This window comes from Antedon bifida, chromosome 2 (genome assembly GCF_963402885.1).
Source record: "Antedon bifida chromosome 2, ecAntBifi1.1, whole genome shotgun sequence".
Taxonomy (NCBI): Eukaryota; Metazoa; Echinodermata; class Crinoidea; order Comatulida; family Antedonidae; genus Antedon; species Antedon bifida.
The window spans coordinates 23,292,872-23,309,915 of NC_136227.1; the positions used below are offsets into that span (position 1 = coordinate 23,292,872).

The 17,044-nt window shown below is 37.3% G+C and overlaps 1 protein-coding gene and 15 non-coding genes across 16 annotated transcripts; all 16 read right to left on the reverse strand.

Moving 5' to 3' along the window:
- Positions 1 to 556: 556 nt before the first annotated feature.
- LOC144858785 (uncharacterized) lies at positions 557 to 4,896 on the reverse strand. The gene is made up of 3 exons (XM_078714900.1): positions 4,764 to 4,896; positions 3,652 to 3,689; positions 557 to 1,414 (listed from the first exon to the last, which is right to left on the reverse strand). The coding sequence occupies exons 2-3, from the start codon at positions 3,686 to 3,688 to the stop codon at positions 624 to 626; spliced, it is 828 nt and encodes a 275-aa protein (XP_078571026.1). The 5' UTR covers position 3,689; positions 4,764 to 4,896; the 3' UTR covers positions 557 to 623.
- A 6,083-nt stretch (positions 4,897 to 10,979) lies between these two features.
- Trnal-aag (transfer RNA leucine (anticodon AAG)) lies at positions 10,980 to 11,061 on the reverse strand. Its single transcript has one exon. It is a non-coding gene; the product is annotated as a tRNA-Leu (tRNA).
- Positions 11,062 to 11,883: 822 nt separating this feature from the next.
- Trnal-uag (transfer RNA leucine (anticodon UAG)) lies at positions 11,884 to 11,965 on the reverse strand. Its single transcript has one exon. It is a non-coding gene; the product is annotated as a tRNA-Leu (tRNA).
- A 276-nt stretch (positions 11,966 to 12,241) lies between these two features.
- Trnal-uag (transfer RNA leucine (anticodon UAG)) lies at positions 12,242 to 12,323 on the reverse strand. Its single transcript has one exon. It is a non-coding gene; the product is annotated as a tRNA-Leu (tRNA).
- A 265-nt stretch (positions 12,324 to 12,588) lies between these two features.
- Positions 12,589 to 12,670, reverse strand: Trnal-aag (transfer RNA leucine (anticodon AAG)). The gene has a single exon. It is a non-coding gene; the product is annotated as a tRNA-Leu (tRNA).
- Positions 12,671 to 13,306: 636 nt separating this feature from the next.
- Positions 13,307 to 13,388, reverse strand: Trnal-uag (transfer RNA leucine (anticodon UAG)). The gene has a single exon. It is a non-coding gene; the product is annotated as a tRNA-Leu (tRNA).
- A 276-nt stretch (positions 13,389 to 13,664) lies between these two features.
- On the reverse strand, positions 13,665 to 13,746 carry Trnal-uag (transfer RNA leucine (anticodon UAG)). The gene has a single exon. It is a non-coding gene; the product is annotated as a tRNA-Leu (tRNA).
- A 265-nt stretch (positions 13,747 to 14,011) lies between these two features.
- Trnal-aag (transfer RNA leucine (anticodon AAG)) lies at positions 14,012 to 14,093 on the reverse strand. Its single transcript has one exon. It is a non-coding gene; the product is annotated as a tRNA-Leu (tRNA).
- A 452-nt stretch (positions 14,094 to 14,545) lies between these two features.
- Positions 14,546 to 14,627, reverse strand: Trnal-uag (transfer RNA leucine (anticodon UAG)). Its single transcript has one exon. It is a non-coding gene; the product is annotated as a tRNA-Leu (tRNA).
- A 93-nt stretch (positions 14,628 to 14,720) lies between these two features.
- Trnal-aag (transfer RNA leucine (anticodon AAG)) lies at positions 14,721 to 14,802 on the reverse strand. The gene has a single exon. It is a non-coding gene; the product is annotated as a tRNA-Leu (tRNA).
- A 101-nt stretch (positions 14,803 to 14,903) lies between these two features.
- Positions 14,904 to 14,985, reverse strand: Trnal-uag (transfer RNA leucine (anticodon UAG)). Its single transcript has one exon. It is a non-coding gene; the product is annotated as a tRNA-Leu (tRNA).
- Positions 14,986 to 15,078: 93 nt separating this feature from the next.
- On the reverse strand, positions 15,079 to 15,160 carry Trnal-aag (transfer RNA leucine (anticodon AAG)). Its single transcript has one exon. It is a non-coding gene; the product is annotated as a tRNA-Leu (tRNA).
- A 101-nt stretch (positions 15,161 to 15,261) lies between these two features.
- Positions 15,262 to 15,343, reverse strand: Trnal-uag (transfer RNA leucine (anticodon UAG)). The gene has a single exon. It is a non-coding gene; the product is annotated as a tRNA-Leu (tRNA).
- Positions 15,344 to 15,989: 646 nt separating this feature from the next.
- Positions 15,990 to 16,071, reverse strand: Trnal-uag (transfer RNA leucine (anticodon UAG)). Its single transcript has one exon. It is a non-coding gene; the product is annotated as a tRNA-Leu (tRNA).
- Positions 16,072 to 16,164: 93 nt separating this feature from the next.
- Trnal-aag (transfer RNA leucine (anticodon AAG)) lies at positions 16,165 to 16,246 on the reverse strand. Its single transcript has one exon. It is a non-coding gene; the product is annotated as a tRNA-Leu (tRNA).
- A 101-nt stretch (positions 16,247 to 16,347) lies between these two features.
- On the reverse strand, positions 16,348 to 16,429 carry Trnal-aag (transfer RNA leucine (anticodon AAG)). The gene has a single exon. It is a non-coding gene; the product is annotated as a tRNA-Leu (tRNA).
- Positions 16,430 to 17,044: the final 615 nt, after the last annotated feature.

Here is a 17,044-nt window from a genome sequence, read left to right on the forward strand (position 1 = left end):
ACCAAGCTTAAGTAAAACGAATAGAATTACTAAGAAGTTATAAAATGTGTAAGTTATATACTACGACAGAAAACATTTATTTACGTGCGTCAATTTTGTTAAGAAGTGAACAATTATGTGCGACCGTAACAGCACTACTTGTTGTTGACTTAACAGATGATTGTTATTTGCCATACTGTACATTTAAATATATATTGTCCCCCTGAAAAAACATTTTTTTTAACAGTTTTTTGTCGAATATGCCATTTTATTGTCACATAATAGCTATTCACTAACACCTAAAATTGGAGGGAAAAAAAATGATTTACCTGAAATAAAAATGATTTACCATGAAAAAATGGTAATTTCAAGCAAAAAATAGTCAAATTGATTGACTGGAAGTCAATGGGTTTTTGGTTGAATTTAACCGTTTATTTTGTCTCTTATTTTAAAAGTGACAATCTATTAAAGTAAAACTACAAAATGGCCTATTCAAAGTCTGATTACATTAATCTTCATTTTTCATGTTTTGGGGGACAATATATCTTTAAGGGAAAAATATCTACCAGAAATGAAATACACTTGTAACATCTTTATTTCTGAATTGTTTCTTCGAATTACAAGATTAGCAAAATTAAGAAAATTTAACTTTTGTTATACAATGGTGTTGGTACAATATTTCCAGTTGTTCCTTCATCCAATATTCTTGTTATCTTTTTAGGTCTTCTTACATATTGAATACCTCGTGGTTTAAACTTTCGATTCGTCTTAACTGCATCTCCTTCAAATCCCAAATATCGTAAATATATTTTTAACCGTTCTTCTTTATCCTTCAGATAAGCCTCTCCTTCCTCTTTGGTAAGCCCTTTAAATTTTATTTCCTCTAAATATCGTTCCCATTTCTTTTGCTTCCTCTTTTGCCTTTTTTGTTTAATCATTCGTAGTTTGAATTTCATCTTCTTGCGCCATTTCTTATACTGGTGGTGATTCATCTTTCGTCGACGCCTATGTATTTCATTTGTTATTCGATTTTTAGCTTTCTTTTCACATCTATCATAACTTGGTACAAAGATGTTGTCTCTTATTTCTTCTAATGGATCATATAAGTGCCTAAGACTTCCTTCTCTTGGTAACTCAAGTACAGGTGTAGGTATAGGCTCAACGATGGTAGTTGGTATTGGATTTTTACTTGGTAGTATAAAAGCTAAACTGGCATCCAGTTCTGTAGGTGATAAGCTCAATCTGGATAGCAACCGGTCAACTTTAAACAAGTCCCCTTCATTATTTTTAAGTGATAAATTTTTCTGTTGATATTTATGTGTGACTGGACAAGATTGAATTTCGCTGAAACATGCAACCTGCTTTACAATCTGAGAAGTTTGGTAGTTTGAAAAGGAGCGTATTATTTTAGAGTTGGTGCTAACCAGCCTCGCACCTGAAGAGAAGAAAAGATGAAAGCAATTAATTATGTAAAAAACCATAGACTGTAATGATTCTATGACACCTACTTCAAGCCAAATTTCATTTTAAATCTTTATTTAGTCCTATTGCCTATTACAGGTTTTTGGATAATTTTTTAATGGATATTATGGTTTTAAAAAAAAGGTACCCTAAATACTAAGTCAAGGCAATTTTGTATGTACAATGTGTCAATAATGCGTGTATTGCGTCAACAACTGTCCTTGTGTTGACATATGACGGCAAATACAATGTTGACGCAATTATTAAAACATGGATTCTCAACATTTTTGACAACAAAGTCGCTGTAACTTGTAAGAAGTATAATTTTATTGATGAAAATGCAATTAACATTCCAAATATGGGTCATTCTTCAGTAAGTGTCTAAAATCGTGTTCCGATACTTTGGTGGGATAGAGACTGAAAATTCATCATTAAAAAATAAAAATTCTTGACTTAAATCATAATCAACATTATTTTAAATATAATTAATTACATAAAACAAAGATAATTACATTGATATTGTTAATTTTTATAAAAATGTTTCAGGCAACCCCCTAAAATCCTATGTCCCGATCGTACATCTTCAATTTTATGATCGCCGTATATATTTGATAACAGGACTTTTGTTATCGAAAATATTGTAAAAAGTTAGTTAATCATGATTTCATGCGATTATATTCTTCGAAATACATCTCTACATACATTAAATCTCAAACTTTAAAGTTTTTGTTTAGAAAAAGCTTGTCCCGTAGTTTTGTGTCATTTCCGTCACATAATTTAAATGTGCCGTCTACAGTTTAATGAACGGCGGGGAAAAAAATTGACTGCGCGTTGTAAACATGCGAAGATATTGATATAAAACTAGCCGCCCATCATTTTCAATAAAAGAGGAAAAAAGCTAATAAAACGAGGTTTTAGAAAAATTACAGTTGCGTACCTTTATTGAATGTCATATCCGAACGGTATAGAACTCATTAAATAATTATAATTTCTGGTTTTTTTCAACTGGAAGTACAAGTTATTCACGGTATCTAGAAGTATGAAATCCGTCTCCGCTGTCAGACATGCCTACGATGTGATCCTAGGCTGTCCTATGCTAAATACATCATCTCCGTCACGGTCAGCTCCGTCACATTTCCCAATGTTTCGTTGTGACGGAGATGACGGCCCGTGACGGATATGACTTTTTGTTATTGCCAGGGCCTTTTTTTGTTACACATTTTGTTTTGTATATCTTTATTATGTTATTACATTGTATATCTATGTGACTCTGGTCAATAAACATAATCAAATCATATCTTAAAGTCATCTCCGTCACATGATTTTTTAGGTTCGTCATATCCGTCACGGTTTCATCTCCGTCACATGGATATTTTATCCTTTTAAATCCTAAAATATTTAAGTAATGAACGCAATTATGTGGTATAATTGAAATATAAACAATATTCTTCTACTATGTCAATGGATAGTAATATTAGTTCAACAGAATTTTGTAAAACATCAGTGACAGTCATACTATTTTCTGAAAATTATTATTTTTAGGAATAGTAAATGGTTTTGAACGTATAACATCATACTAATAAATGTTAAAACAATCATTTTTTGATTAATAGAGACAAAAATAATGTATAGTATCAAAGAATTAATAATGGAAATAATTTTATAATTCCTAAACCGTTATTTTTTCTATCTTTGTATATTCCATAAATGTGACGGAAATGACAGTAACATTGAACCATGTATTTATAAATATGAATAAAATACGAAATATATAATAAAGATTGCGCCAAACATACGCTTGCCATGTAATACATGTTCATTTATCTGAATAAACTTTTAAAATTTAAAAAATGCAAATTTTAAAATCGATTTTTTATAAACCTGAAATTAGACACTTACTGAAGAATGACCCATATATCTTATTTTGTAAAATTTACACTTTATACTGGTGGGGCTTGATAATAATTGATAGGGCTTGGTTGGGCTTGGTTGGGCTTGGTATTTAAGAGGAGAAATACTCACTGACTAAAATAATATAATAATTATTAACTAAAAATGTTATGGAGAGTAGTTTTCTTTAGTTGCTTAATGGGGAAGTAAGTAATTGTTCTTTGGGGTTGTAATATCTACAGCTAGCTGCAGTGGGATATTTATTAACAAAAACACTGGGTAACATTAGATTCCTTAGCATGGCTAAATTGTAGTACAAACCTGAAAAGTAGTGTGCTACATGTCCCAACTTCAACATCCTGTTAAAAAGCAATCAATATAATTAGGTTACAGTACAGTATACGTTTTTAGTGTGCCAGTTATTGTGCTGCAATGTTGCGATAAAAATAAATAAAATTGATATGATTAGTTGAAATCAGGTGCAATATATAGTACTGATGATAAGATGATGCCAATCATTCATGATTTAATAAAACCAAACAAAACCATGGAATAATGGGCGACTGTGTCAGGGCGACTGTGTCAGGGCGACTGTGTCAGGGCGACTGTGTCAGGGCGACTGTGTCAGGGCGACTGTGTCAGGGCGACTGTGTCAGGGCGACTGTGTCAGGGCGACTGTGTCAGGGCGACTGTGTCAGGGCGACTGTGTCAGGGCGACTGTGTCAGGGCGACTGTGTCAGGGCGACTGTGTCAGGGCGACTGTGTCAGGGCGACTGTGTCAGGGCGACTGTGTCAGGGCGACTGTGTCAGGGCGACTGTGTCAGGGCGACTGTGTCAGGGCGACTGTGTCAGGGCGATTTTGCGATGGGGTGACTTGACTAGCATCTGTAATAAAGCTAGGCCTATTCTATAGGCCGGCCCTCCTCCTCTTTCTAGCTAGCCTGCGGCCCTACTACTAGTAGTAGTAGCCTATAGGCCTGCTGGCTGGATATCCGTAGGTAGGCCTAGTAAGTAGTAGGGTAGGCAGTAGTAGGCCTATCTAGGCTACTACTCTCCTAGTAGGCCTCTTCCACTCTATCCTAGCTAACCTCTAGGCGATTCAGGGACGATTAAAAAAAATGATCATTTTCGACAATGTTTTCAAAATGTTTGCTTTATTGCATCTTTATCCCTAGAGTAGTGCTACCCCATAGTCTCTCTGAAAATAAAGTTTGGGGAAAAAAGCTTATTTTATGCTTATAAATGCATATCAAAACCGATAAATGTAAGTGTGCCGAATCGTCTCAGGGCCGAATCGTCCCGGGCCGAATATTCCCGGGCCGAATCGTCCCAGGGCCGAATTGTCCCGGGCCGAATCGTCCTAGTGCAAATTACATATCCTAGCCTAGCCTACTTACGAGGGTGGGTAGGTTAGTCCTAGTTAATTAATTTACCTTATACATTCAACAATTTACACAAAAAAACAACTTTCTTAGATCTATAATCTCCAACACTGCACACGACGGACAAACGGCCGGCGGACGATCGAGATCACCGATCACATGTACAAAAGGAAAAAGTGTGGACTGACTGCGGTCACCCTAATATGGTGCGCCAAATGCGCAAAACAAATGAAATGTTGAAATATGGAGGAGATCTCATGACCTTATCACTCTAAAGGTTATTTATCAGGAGCACCTAAACCGGAAAAATGAGTGGGTAATTATCATATGTATATTCAAATAGTATTCTAATACAAAACGTAGTTTCTTCAATTAAAACAAAAAGTACATTTTGTTTTAAACAAAATTAATTCGAAGACATAATTTTTCGTAAATAAAATGAAGCATATACTTAGCAGGGGGTTAGATTGCCTAAAGCTCTATCTACACTATCACTTTTGTTTGAAAAGTGTGAGGTGCCCACATATGGTAGTGATGTGGCGTCATCGTGTCCATATTGGCACATTGCATTTTTTGTCACATCAAGTTTGATATCGTAGACAGAACTTTAGTATTTAATTGCAATCCATTTATAACTGAACCAAACCTAACTTCAGTCTTAGATACGCCGACGGCCTATAGTTTAATAATGCAATCTCTATACAATGTAAAGTCTATACTACAATATACAATAGAGCAACCAGACGTAGGTAGCTGTTTAATTATCAAATTAGGCCCTACATCAGTTACAAAAACAACAGTAGAATAGTATTAATCTAGGACCTGAGAAGATTTGTATGCATTTTAATTTAGGAGAGAATATCTCAACTGTTATAGGGTAATTTGACCCCAAGAGGAACAACATGGGATGTGTGCCAAAATCATCCGTATGGATAAAACTTGCGTACTACGTCACACAACTGTGTAGCGTGACAATACCGTAGTACGTGATACCGATATATTTTCGATGCATTTTCGTCATTTCATTTTCATTATTAAACAAAAAAATAATAATAATAAGATTTAGGCAGCCGCCAGTGGAATTACACCATTAGGCGCACTAGGTTAATGGTCATTATGTCATACGTTCACGGGTACATCGACATCCACTTATCGAAAACGTGGACAAGTACTAATGAAACGGACCTCAATGTGTAAAGTATGTACAAAATACTGGAACGATCACACGTCTGTAAGGGCTGTAACAGCATCAATGTGTTCTATTGTTAGAAGCAAACCTTCGTGTAATCCACTTGGTCATCGCTTGTACCAATTGATCGAATTATTATTAAACAATAATTTACATTTAAAAAAGATAAACTACGGCCTTGTTGAGAGGTACATTAAGCATAGAAATATTTGTTATGTTTATTGAAATATGATTGTGAGAAACTGTTTGCACATTCAATACAACTAAGCCTATGTCAGAAGAACGCCTTACTCATTCCCAATCGTAAATTAGATCAACCATCAAACATCAATGCGGTCAATCATCACTTAACTGCAAAGTATCATTTCGTCACTCAGATGAATTTAATACCGGATGCAGCCAGTTGGTTTGGTTTCTTAATATTTTTTAGACTATCTCTACTTATATCACTAAGCCAATAATTGTTGACATTGAATTTCATGGAGAATAATCATAAATAATTCATGAGTAGTTTGATTATGAGAGAATAAAAAAGATCCCCTGTCATGTATATTGTCTTAACTTAATCTGTGCCATTTAAATGCAGGTAATTAATACATAGATTAAAATAGAAATATTCATTTGTTTGATATAGTTGATAGTACGAGTCGGTGAGATGAAGTTGTGTGAAATGAAATTAGAGAAATAAAAGAATATGAAGTGGAGCGTCCTTATATGTTGTCTATTTATCTTGGACGTTGGAGGTTCACAAAATGGTAAATTATTGATTTTGTTTTCAATTTCAACTGTTAACACAGCCTTTAAAAAGCAATGGTTCTCATTTGAAAAGAAAGTAGGATGATTAACTGGTTCATGGTGTGGATAATGTTTGCAATACAATTTTATGATTCAAAATCCTAATACTATGCAATTAAATGTATCGAATATAAAAATTACATGGTAAACTGATTTCAATCGTTAAAACAGAATCAGGAAATTTGGAACGAAAATTAGCATAGTGTTTTTGTTTGTTTGCTGTAGTCTTGTTACCGCTTTAGTTGGTCTATTGCTCAAATAAATGCAATGGTCTAAACTAAACAGGGAGGTACATACATGCCTGCTAATAACTTCTATTTTTGCAGTTTCAACAAAAATCCCGTTTGTATCTCACGAAATGTTCTTGTGGAACTCTTGTAGAGAGCACTGTCAGATATTCTTTGTAAGTAAGTGTGCCTGTGATGATATGTGTCTATTCTATGGCGACTGTTGCAGCGACTACTTATACTACTGTGGTGATGGTTACAAATTCAAAACAATGGCAACGTCTTTCAATGACCAACTATCAATTTCAGCAGATCCAACGAAACCTCGATGGAGTTGTGTCAATGATCCTGAGGGCCTCCAACCATCTTTTGAAGGAATTTTAACCGTAGTAACATGTCGAACATCGTGGACTGTTGAAAACATCAGACGTAAATGCGAAGAAGGAATACTCAACGTAGCAATGGAAACCTTGGTGTATGATCTCAGAGGTTATGTATACGCCAACCAGTTCTGTGCCATTTGTAATAGTATGGACATTACCAACAATACGTTAACAAATAATTTTACATCTTATAACATAACAAATGAAATGAATAGTTATAACTATTCGACAGAGTCCGTAGTTGAAGGAATCAGCAAAGATGCTATCGAGATGCGAAAATGCTCGTTGTTTCTCGTGGACACTTGCCTTTTCCACTTTCAATCTGATATCATGTTGGGCTGTACTGCTTTTCTCGACGTTGTTATTTATAATAATGTAAAGTATAAAAATGACATGTGCAAAATGTGTAATCAATTGGAAATTTCGATGGATATTTTTAACAGCGAAATTCACATCGATGGTGATATTGTTGATGTTTACGAAAATGTTGGTGATATTGGTAAGCCTATTTACAAAGAAATATTTGAAGTTCATATTTTGCTCAAAGATGATGCTGTAGAATTGCTAAGGTGTAATGAAAATGAGTACTACGACGAAAGCCTTCAACAGTGCCTGAGTTGTGTTAATGGAACAATCGTTACCGAGTCCGAATATTTTTTTGCGAAAAACAACAATGCATTTGACATTACACTGCTTGTTGGTAGTAACTCTAATATTTCTGAAATTAATAAAAAAGAACAAAGAAATAGCAATGGTGGTGGAGCATCGGCTGATGACAAATTTGTTTGTATCACATCTTGTAATGTCGTTGGACAAGATATTTTACAGGATCAACATTCACCTGTTGAAGATGGCGGTTGGATTACTTGGACAACAAACAATTCAAGAGTTTCATGTCGAATTTTAAAGAACATTCATGTCAATGTTACATCTGAAGGTATTTTCTCATATGACAGCACTATGACTGTTTTGAACACATTGGTGTGTGTAATATCGTTAATATCGCTGTTTATGTCCATTTTAACTCAACTTTGTTTTCGTTCTCTGCTTAATCTACCCGGTATCTGTCGCCTATGCCTTATAATAGCATTGTTCTTTGCACAGTTGATAATGATATCTATTGCCTACATAACTAAACCACGGCAGCTATGCACTGGAACAGCCATTGTGATGCACTTCTTCTGGCTTGCACTGTTTTCTTGGACCAACGTTCTAGCATTTGATTTAGCAAGAGTGTTTGGAACTCAGTCATCAATACCTAATAGTAATATCTCAAAGAAACGACATCTGCTTAGCTTGTATCTGCTTTATGGCTGGGGAATTCCCTTAATAATCGTAACGTCGTGCACTGTCATTCATTTTAGCAGTAAATTTGATTTTAGTTACGGAGGAGAAACATTTTGTTGGTTTTCGGATAGACAATCACTCCTGCTTGCCTTTGGCGTTCCAGTATCACTTAGTATTGCTTTGAATTGTGTTTTGTACTTGATAACAGTGGTAGAAATTTGGATGGTTCACAGAGTCACCGAATTTGCTGTTCAACAAAATCAAAGAAGAAACAAACGAAAAGATGAACTCAAATTATATATAAAGGTATGTATAGGCCTACATACATTGATATTAGACTCCTTAACTGGGTCCTACTTAGGATGCGCTGCTAACTGTTTACATACATAGACAACTTACTTATAGTGACACTTTAGAAAGCTATTTTTGCGCGGTGCTAAAATACCGTAATACATAACATGTTTACACCATTTAACATTTAAAATTTCTTACTTCAGTTATCGATTTTAATGGGAGTGACTTGGAGTTTAGTATTCCTCACTGTATACACTGATAAACCTGTTCTTTGGTACATCTTCATAATTCTCAACGGACTACAAGGATTTTTTATGTTTATTGCGTTCACGTGTAATCATCAAACAATGAATATGTGGAAAGAGGCGTATGCTACACACATTAGGTCACATTCAAGTTCTCGACAATTGACGAAAAGCACGTCAGTATAAACGTGTTTCTGATGAGTGAATAAAAAAGCGAGGAGTATGTTAAAGAAAAGTTAATTTCGGTTGGATGATACAATAACCGTCTAACCCATTGTAATTATTACGATTGAGTAAATATGATGTTGTTGGTATTACGTTAACGAGGATGTTGTCAACATTGTTGTCATTTTGTGGATCTCGATAATTGATGTTGTTGTGTCCATGTTTAAAAATTATGTCGAACTAAACAAAAAAACGATCATGTCATACGATGACAGATGTGCTTATCAAATGAATAGCTTCAGGATGAAACTTAGTTTTGTTTTAAGAAAGCATTATTTGTGCTTCCGCCAGTCAATGAATGTGTATAGGCCTATGTTTAAACTTTTTGGATCGTCGGTTGATGTCTGTTTTAACTCTTCTGTAAGATTTATCCCGTAGGCCTATCTGTAATTATGGAAGAAAATAGAAAATACATTACAAATTATTATTATTAAAATTACAAATATAATATTAACAGTGGGATTAGACCGCATCGGTGTCATATTTTATCCTGGTGGTAAATTCAGTCAATTATCGGATGTGATGTGTTCATATTTAGATGAGTCTCGGTGAAGCAAATTAAATTCGATTCTTTTCATTCGTAAAGGTGAATATTATATAAATAGTGATCGAACAAAAAATAAAGATAGGACTGGTACAGTTTTTACGTTTTACATAAACTACATTGGGATTGGGAAACGGGGGGACGGGAAGGATGAAGAGAAAAGTGTGTGGACGATGATCAATAAAAAGAAAATGGCAGTCAAAACAAAAACAAGTAAATGAATATATATTAGGCCTATAGCTTAATATACCACTGTACCTGAGCCAGATTAAGGTGATGTGTTATTACCAATTTAAGGTAAACACAGTTAACAATTATATGTATGACCCTAGCCATTAAAATGTTAATCAAGTTTTTTCTATTAAAATGAAAGAAGGGAGATTTTCTTTTGCCGTACGTAAATTCTCAAAGTTGATTTTCAAAATGTTCATCGTGAACAATATGCAATGAATGAATAAGTAAATGAGTTTGTAATTGTAGTTTATAATCTACATCAACAATGCATTATGATTGTTCTTTCAATTATTTAGAAAAATGGTTTTGGGTTTTCTCATGATTTTTTACATTATATCATTAGTAAGTGGAAACTGGGGCCTTAAACAAGCGCATTAGAACGCTCGGTCACGCTACGGTGAATGTGCTTACAATTATTTAGAAAATGGTTTCGGTATTTCTCATGAATTTTTCATTCATATTATTTGTACGTTATGTAATGAGCCGGTAGAAGAATATTGGAAGCGGTGGGATTCGAACCCACGCCATCGAAATGACTGGTGTCTTAAACCAGCGACTTAGACCGCTCAGCAACGCTACCTTGAATGTTTTCACATTTATTTAGAAAATGGTTTCGGTATTTCTCATGAATTTTTCCATAATATCATTTGTACGTTATGTAGTGAGCCGGTAAAAGAATATTGGCAGCGGTGGAATTCGAACCCACGCCTTCGAAATGACTGGTGCCTTAGACCGCTCGGCTACGCTACCGTGAATGTTCATTCAATTATGGTTTCGGGTTTTCTCATGATTTTATCATTCATATTATTTGTACACGTTATGTAGTGAGTTGGTAAAAGAATATTGGCAGCGGTGGGATTCGAACCCACGCCATCGAAATGACTGGTACCTTAAACCAGCGCCTTAGACCGCTCGGCCACGCTACCTTGAATTTTGTCACATTTATTTAGAAAAATGGTTTCGTAATGTCTCATGAAATTTTACAATATATCATTTGTACGTCATGTAATTAGCCGGTAAAAGAATATAGTTAGCGGTGGGATTCGAACCCACGCCATCGAATTGACTGGTGCCTAAAACCAGCGCATTAGACCGCCCGGCCACGCTACCATGAGTCTTCTTTTAATTATGGTTTCGGGTTTTCTCATGAATGTATTATTCATATCATTTGTAGACGTTATGTAGTGAGCCGGTAAAAGAATATTGGCAGCGGTGGGATTCGAACCCACGCCATCGAAAAGACTGGTGCCTTAAACCAGCGGCTTAGACCGCTCGGCCACGCTATCTTGAATGTTGTCACATTTATTTAGAAAAATGGTTTCGTAATGTCTCATGAAATTTTACAATATATCATTTGTACGTCATGTAATGAGCCGGTAAAAGAATATTGGTAGCGGTGGGATTCGAACCCACGCCATCGAATTGACTGGTGCCTAAAACCAGCGCATTAGACCGCCCGGCCACGCTACCTTGAGTCTTCTTTTAATTATGGTTTCGGGTTTTCTCATGAATGTATTATTCATATCATTTGTAGACGTTATGTAGTGAGCCGGTAAAAGAATATTGGCAGCGGTGGGATTCGAACCCACGCCATCGAAAAGACTGGTGCCTTAAACCAGCGGCTTAGACCGCTCGGCCACGCTATCTTGAATGTTTTCACATTTATTTAGAAAAATGGTTTCGTAATGTCTCATGAAATTTTACAATATATCATTTGTACGTCATGTAATGAGCCGGTAAAAGAATATTGGCAGCGGTGGGATTTGAACCCACGCCATCGAAATGACTGGTGCCTAAAACCAGCGCCTTAGACCGCTCGGCCACGCTACCTTGAATATTGATTCAATTATGGTTTCGGGTTTTTCTCATGAATTTATTATTCATATCATTTGTACGTTATGTAATGAGTCGGTAAAAGAATATTGGCAGGGGTGGGATTCGAACCCACGCCATCGAAATGACTGGTGCCTTAAACCAGCGCCTTAGACCGCTCGGCCACGCTACCTTGAATGTTGTCACATTTATTTAGAAAAATGGTTTCGTAATTTCTCATGAATTTTTACATTAAATCATTTGTACGTTATGTAGTGAGCCGGTAAAAGATATTGGCAGCGGTGGGATTCGAACCCACGCCATCGAAATGACTGGTGCCTAAAACCAGCGCCTTAGACCACTCGGCCACGCTACCTTGAATGTTTTCACATTTATTTAGAAAATTGGTTTCGGTATTTCTCATGAATTTTTACATTATATCATTTGTACGTTATGTAGTGAGCCGGTAAAAGAATATTGGCAGCGGTGGGATTCGAACCCACGCCTTCGAAATGACTGGTGCCTTAGACCGCTCGGCTACGCTACCGTGAATGTTCATTCAATTATGGTTTCGGGTTTTCTCATGATTTTATCATTCATATTATTTGTACACGTTATGTAGTGAGTCGGTAAAAGAATATTGGCAGCGGTGGGATTCGAACCCACGCCATCGAAATGACTGGTGCCTTAAACCAGCGCCTTAGACCGCTCGGCCACGCTACCTTGAATGTTTATTCAATAATGGTTTCGGGTTTTTCTCATGAATTTTTGCATTAAATCATTTGTACGTTATGTAATGAGCCGGTAAAAGAATATTGGCAGCGGTGGGATTCGGACCCACGCCATTGAAATGACTGGTGCCTTAAACCAGTGCCTTAGACCGCTCGGCCACGCTACCTTGAATGTTTCTTCAATTATGGTTTCGGGTTTTTCTCATGAATTTATTATTCATATCATTTGTACGTTATGTAGTGAGCCGGTAAAAGAATTTTGGCAGCGGTGGGATTCGAACCCACGCCATCGAAATGACTGGTGCCTTAAACCAGCGGCTTAGACCGCTCGGCCACGCTATCTTGAATCTAGTCACATTTATTTAGAAAAATGGTTTCGTAATGTCTCATGAAATTTTACAATATATCATTTGTACGTCATGTAGTGAGCCGGTAAAAGAATATTGGCAGCGGTGGGATTCGAACCCACGCCATCGAAAAGACTGGTGCCTTAAACCAGCGGCTTAGACCGCTCGGCCACGCTATCTTGAATGTTTTCACATTTATTTAGAAAAATGGTTTCGTAATGTCTCATGAAATTTTACAATATATCATTTGTACGTCATGTAATGAGCCGGTAAAAGAATATTGGCAGCGGTGGGATTTGAACCCACGCCATCGAAATGACTGGTGCCTAAAACCAGCGCCTTAGACCGCTCGGCCACGCTACCTTGAATATTGATTCAATTATGGTTTCGGGTTTTTCTCATGAATTTATTATTCATATCATTTGTACGTTATGTAATGAGTCGGTAAAAGAATATTGGCAGGGGTGGGATTCGAACCCACGCCATCGAAATGACTGGTGCCTTAAACCAGCGCCTTAGACCGCTCGGCCACGCTACCTTGAATGTTGTCACATTTATTTAGAAAAATGGTTTCGTAATTTCTCATGAATTTTTACATTAAATCATTTGTACGTTATGTAGTGAGCCGGTAAAAGATATTGGCAGCGGTGGGATTCGAACCCACGCCATCGAAATGACTGGTGCCTAAAACCAGCGCCTTAGACCACTCGGCCACGCTACCTTGAATGTTTTCACATTTATTTAGAAAATTGGTTTCGGTATTTCTCATGAATTTTTACATTATATCATTTGTACGTTATGTAGTGAGCCGGTAAAAGAATATTGGCAGCGGTGGGATTCGAACCCACGCCTTCGAAATGACTGGTGCCTTAGACCGCTCGGCTACGCTACCGTGAATGTTCATTCAATTATGGTTTCGGGTTTTCTCATGATTTTATCATTCATATTATTTGTACACGTTATGTAGTGAGTCGGTAAAAGAATATTGGCAGCGGTGGGATTCGAACCCACGCCATCGAAATGACTGGTGCCTTAAACCAGCGCCTTAGACCGCTCGGCCACGCTACCTTGAATGTTTATTCAATAATGGTTTCGGGTTTTTCTCATGAATTTTTGCATTAAATCATTTGTACGTTATGTAATGAGCCGGTAAAAGAATATTGGCAGCGGTGGGATTCGGACCCACGCCATTGAAATGACTGGTGCCTTAAACCAGTGCCTTAGACCGCTCGGCCACGCTACCTTGAATGTTTCTTCAATTATGGTTTCGGGTTTTTCTCATGAATTTATTATTCATATCATTTGTACGTTATGTAGTGAGCCGGTAAAAGAATTTTGGCAGCGGTGGGATTCGAACCCACGCCATCGAAATGACTGGTGCCTTAAACCAGCGGCTTAGACCGCTCGGCCACGCTATCTTGAATCTAGTCACATTTATTTAGAAAAATGGTTTCGTAATGTCTCATGAAATTTTACAATATATCATTTGTACGTCATGTAATGAGCCGGTAAAAAAATATTGGCAGCGGTGGGATTCGAACCCACGCCATCGAAATGACTGGTGCCTAAAACCAGCGCCTTAGACCGCTCGGCCACGCTACCTTGAATATTTATTCAATTATGGTTTCGGGTTTTTCTCATGAATTTATTATTTATATCATTTGTACGTTATGTAATGAGCCGGTAAAAGAATATTGGCAGCGGTGGGATTCGAACCCACGCCATCGAAATGACTGGTGCCTTAAACCAGCGCCTTAGACCGCTCGGCCACGCTACCTTGAATGTTGTCACATTTATTTAGAAAAATGGTTTCGTAATTTCTCATGAATTTTTACATTAAATCATTTGTACGTTATGTAGTGAGCCGGTAAAAGATATTGGCAGCGGTGGGATTCGAACCCACGCCATCGAAATGACTGGTGCCTAAAACCAGCGCCTTAGACCGCTCGGCCACGCTACCTTGAATATTTATTCAATTATGGTTTCGGGTTTTTCTCATGAATTTATTATTCATATCATTTGTACGTTATGTAATGAGCCGGTAAAAGAATATTGGCAGCGGTGGGATTCGAACCCACGCCATCGAAATGACTGGTGCCTTAAACCAGCGCCTTAGACCGCTCGGCCACGCTACCTTGAATGTTGTCACATTTATTTAGAAAAATGGTTTCGTAATTTCTCATGAATTTTTACATTAAAACATTTGTACGTTATGTAGTGAGCCGGTAAAAGATATTGGCAGCGGTGGGATTCGAACCCACGCCATCGAAATGACTGGTGCCTAAAACCAGCGCCTTAGACCGCTCGGCCACGCTACCTTGAATGTTTTCACGTTTATTTAGAAAATTGGTTTCGGTATTTCTCATGAATTTTTACATTATATCATTTGTACGTTATGTAGTGAGCCGGTAAAAGAATATTGGCAGCGGTGGGATTCGAACCCACGCCATCGAAATGACTGGTAACTTAAACCAGCGCCTTAGACCGCTCGGCCACGCTACCTTGAATTTTGTCACATTTATTTAGAAAAATGGTTTCGTAATGTCTCATGAAATTTTACAATATATCATTTGTACGTCATGTAATTAGCCGGTAAAAGAATATAGTTAGCGGTGGGATTCGAACCCACGCCATCGAATTGACTGGTGCCTAAAACCAGCGCATTAGACCGCCCGGCCACGCTACCATGAGTCTTCTTTTAATTATGGTTTCGGGTTTTCTCATGAATGTATTATTCATATCATTTGTAGACGTTATGTAGTGAGCCGGTAAAAGAATATTGGCAGCGGTGGGATTCGAACCCACGCCATCGAAAAGACTGGTGCCTTAAACCAGCGGCTTAGACCGCTCGGCCACGCTATCTTGAATGTTGTCACATTTATTTAGAAAAATGGTTTCGTAATGTCTCATGAAATTTTACAATATATCATTTGTACGTCATGTAATGAGCCGGTAAAAAAATATTGGCAGCGGTGGGATTCGAACCCACGCCATCGAAATGACTGGTGCCTAAAACCAGCGCCTTAGACCGCTCGGCCACGCTACCTTGAATATTTATTCAATTATGGTTTCGGGTTTTTCTCATGAATTTATTATTTATATCATTTGTACGTTATGTAATGAGCCGGTAAAAGAATATTGGCAGCGGTGGGATTCGAACCCACGCCATCGAAATGACTGGTGCCTTAAACCAGCGCCTTAGACCGCTCGGCCACGCTACCTTGAATGTTGTCACATTTATTTAGAAAATTGGTTTCGTAATTTCTCATGAATTTTTACATTAAATCATTTGTACGTTATGTAGTGAGCCGGTAAAAGATATTGGCAGCGGTGGGATTCGAACCCACGCCATCGAAATGACTGGTACCTTAAACCAGCGCCTTAGACCGCTCGGCCACGCTACCTTGAATTTTGTCACATTTATTTAGAAAAATGGTTTCGTAATGTCTCATGAAATTTTACAATATATCATTTGTACGTCATGTAATTAGCCGGTAAAAGAATATAGTTAGCGGTGGGATTCGAACCCACGCCATCAAATTGACTGGTGCCTAAAACCAGCGCATTAGACCGCCCGGCCACGCTGCCATGAGTCTTCTTTTAATTATGGTTTCGGGTTTTCTCATGAATGTATTATTCATATCATTTGTAGACGTTATGTAGTGAGCCGGTAAAAGAATATTGGCAGCGGTGGGATTCGAACCCACGCCATCGAAAAGACTGGTGCCTTAAACCAGCGGCTTAGACCGCTCGGCCACGCTATCTTGAATGTTGTCACATTTATTTAGAAAAATGGTTTCGTAATGTCTCATGAAATTTTACAATATATCATTTGTACGTCATGTAATGAGCCGGTAAAAGAATATTGGTAGCGGTGGGATTCGAACCCACGCCATCGAATTGACTGGTGCCTAAAACCAGCGCATTAGACCGCCCGGCCACGCTACCTTGAGTCTTCTTTTAATTATGGTTTCGGGTTTTCTCATGAATGTATTATTCATATCATTTGTAGACGTTAT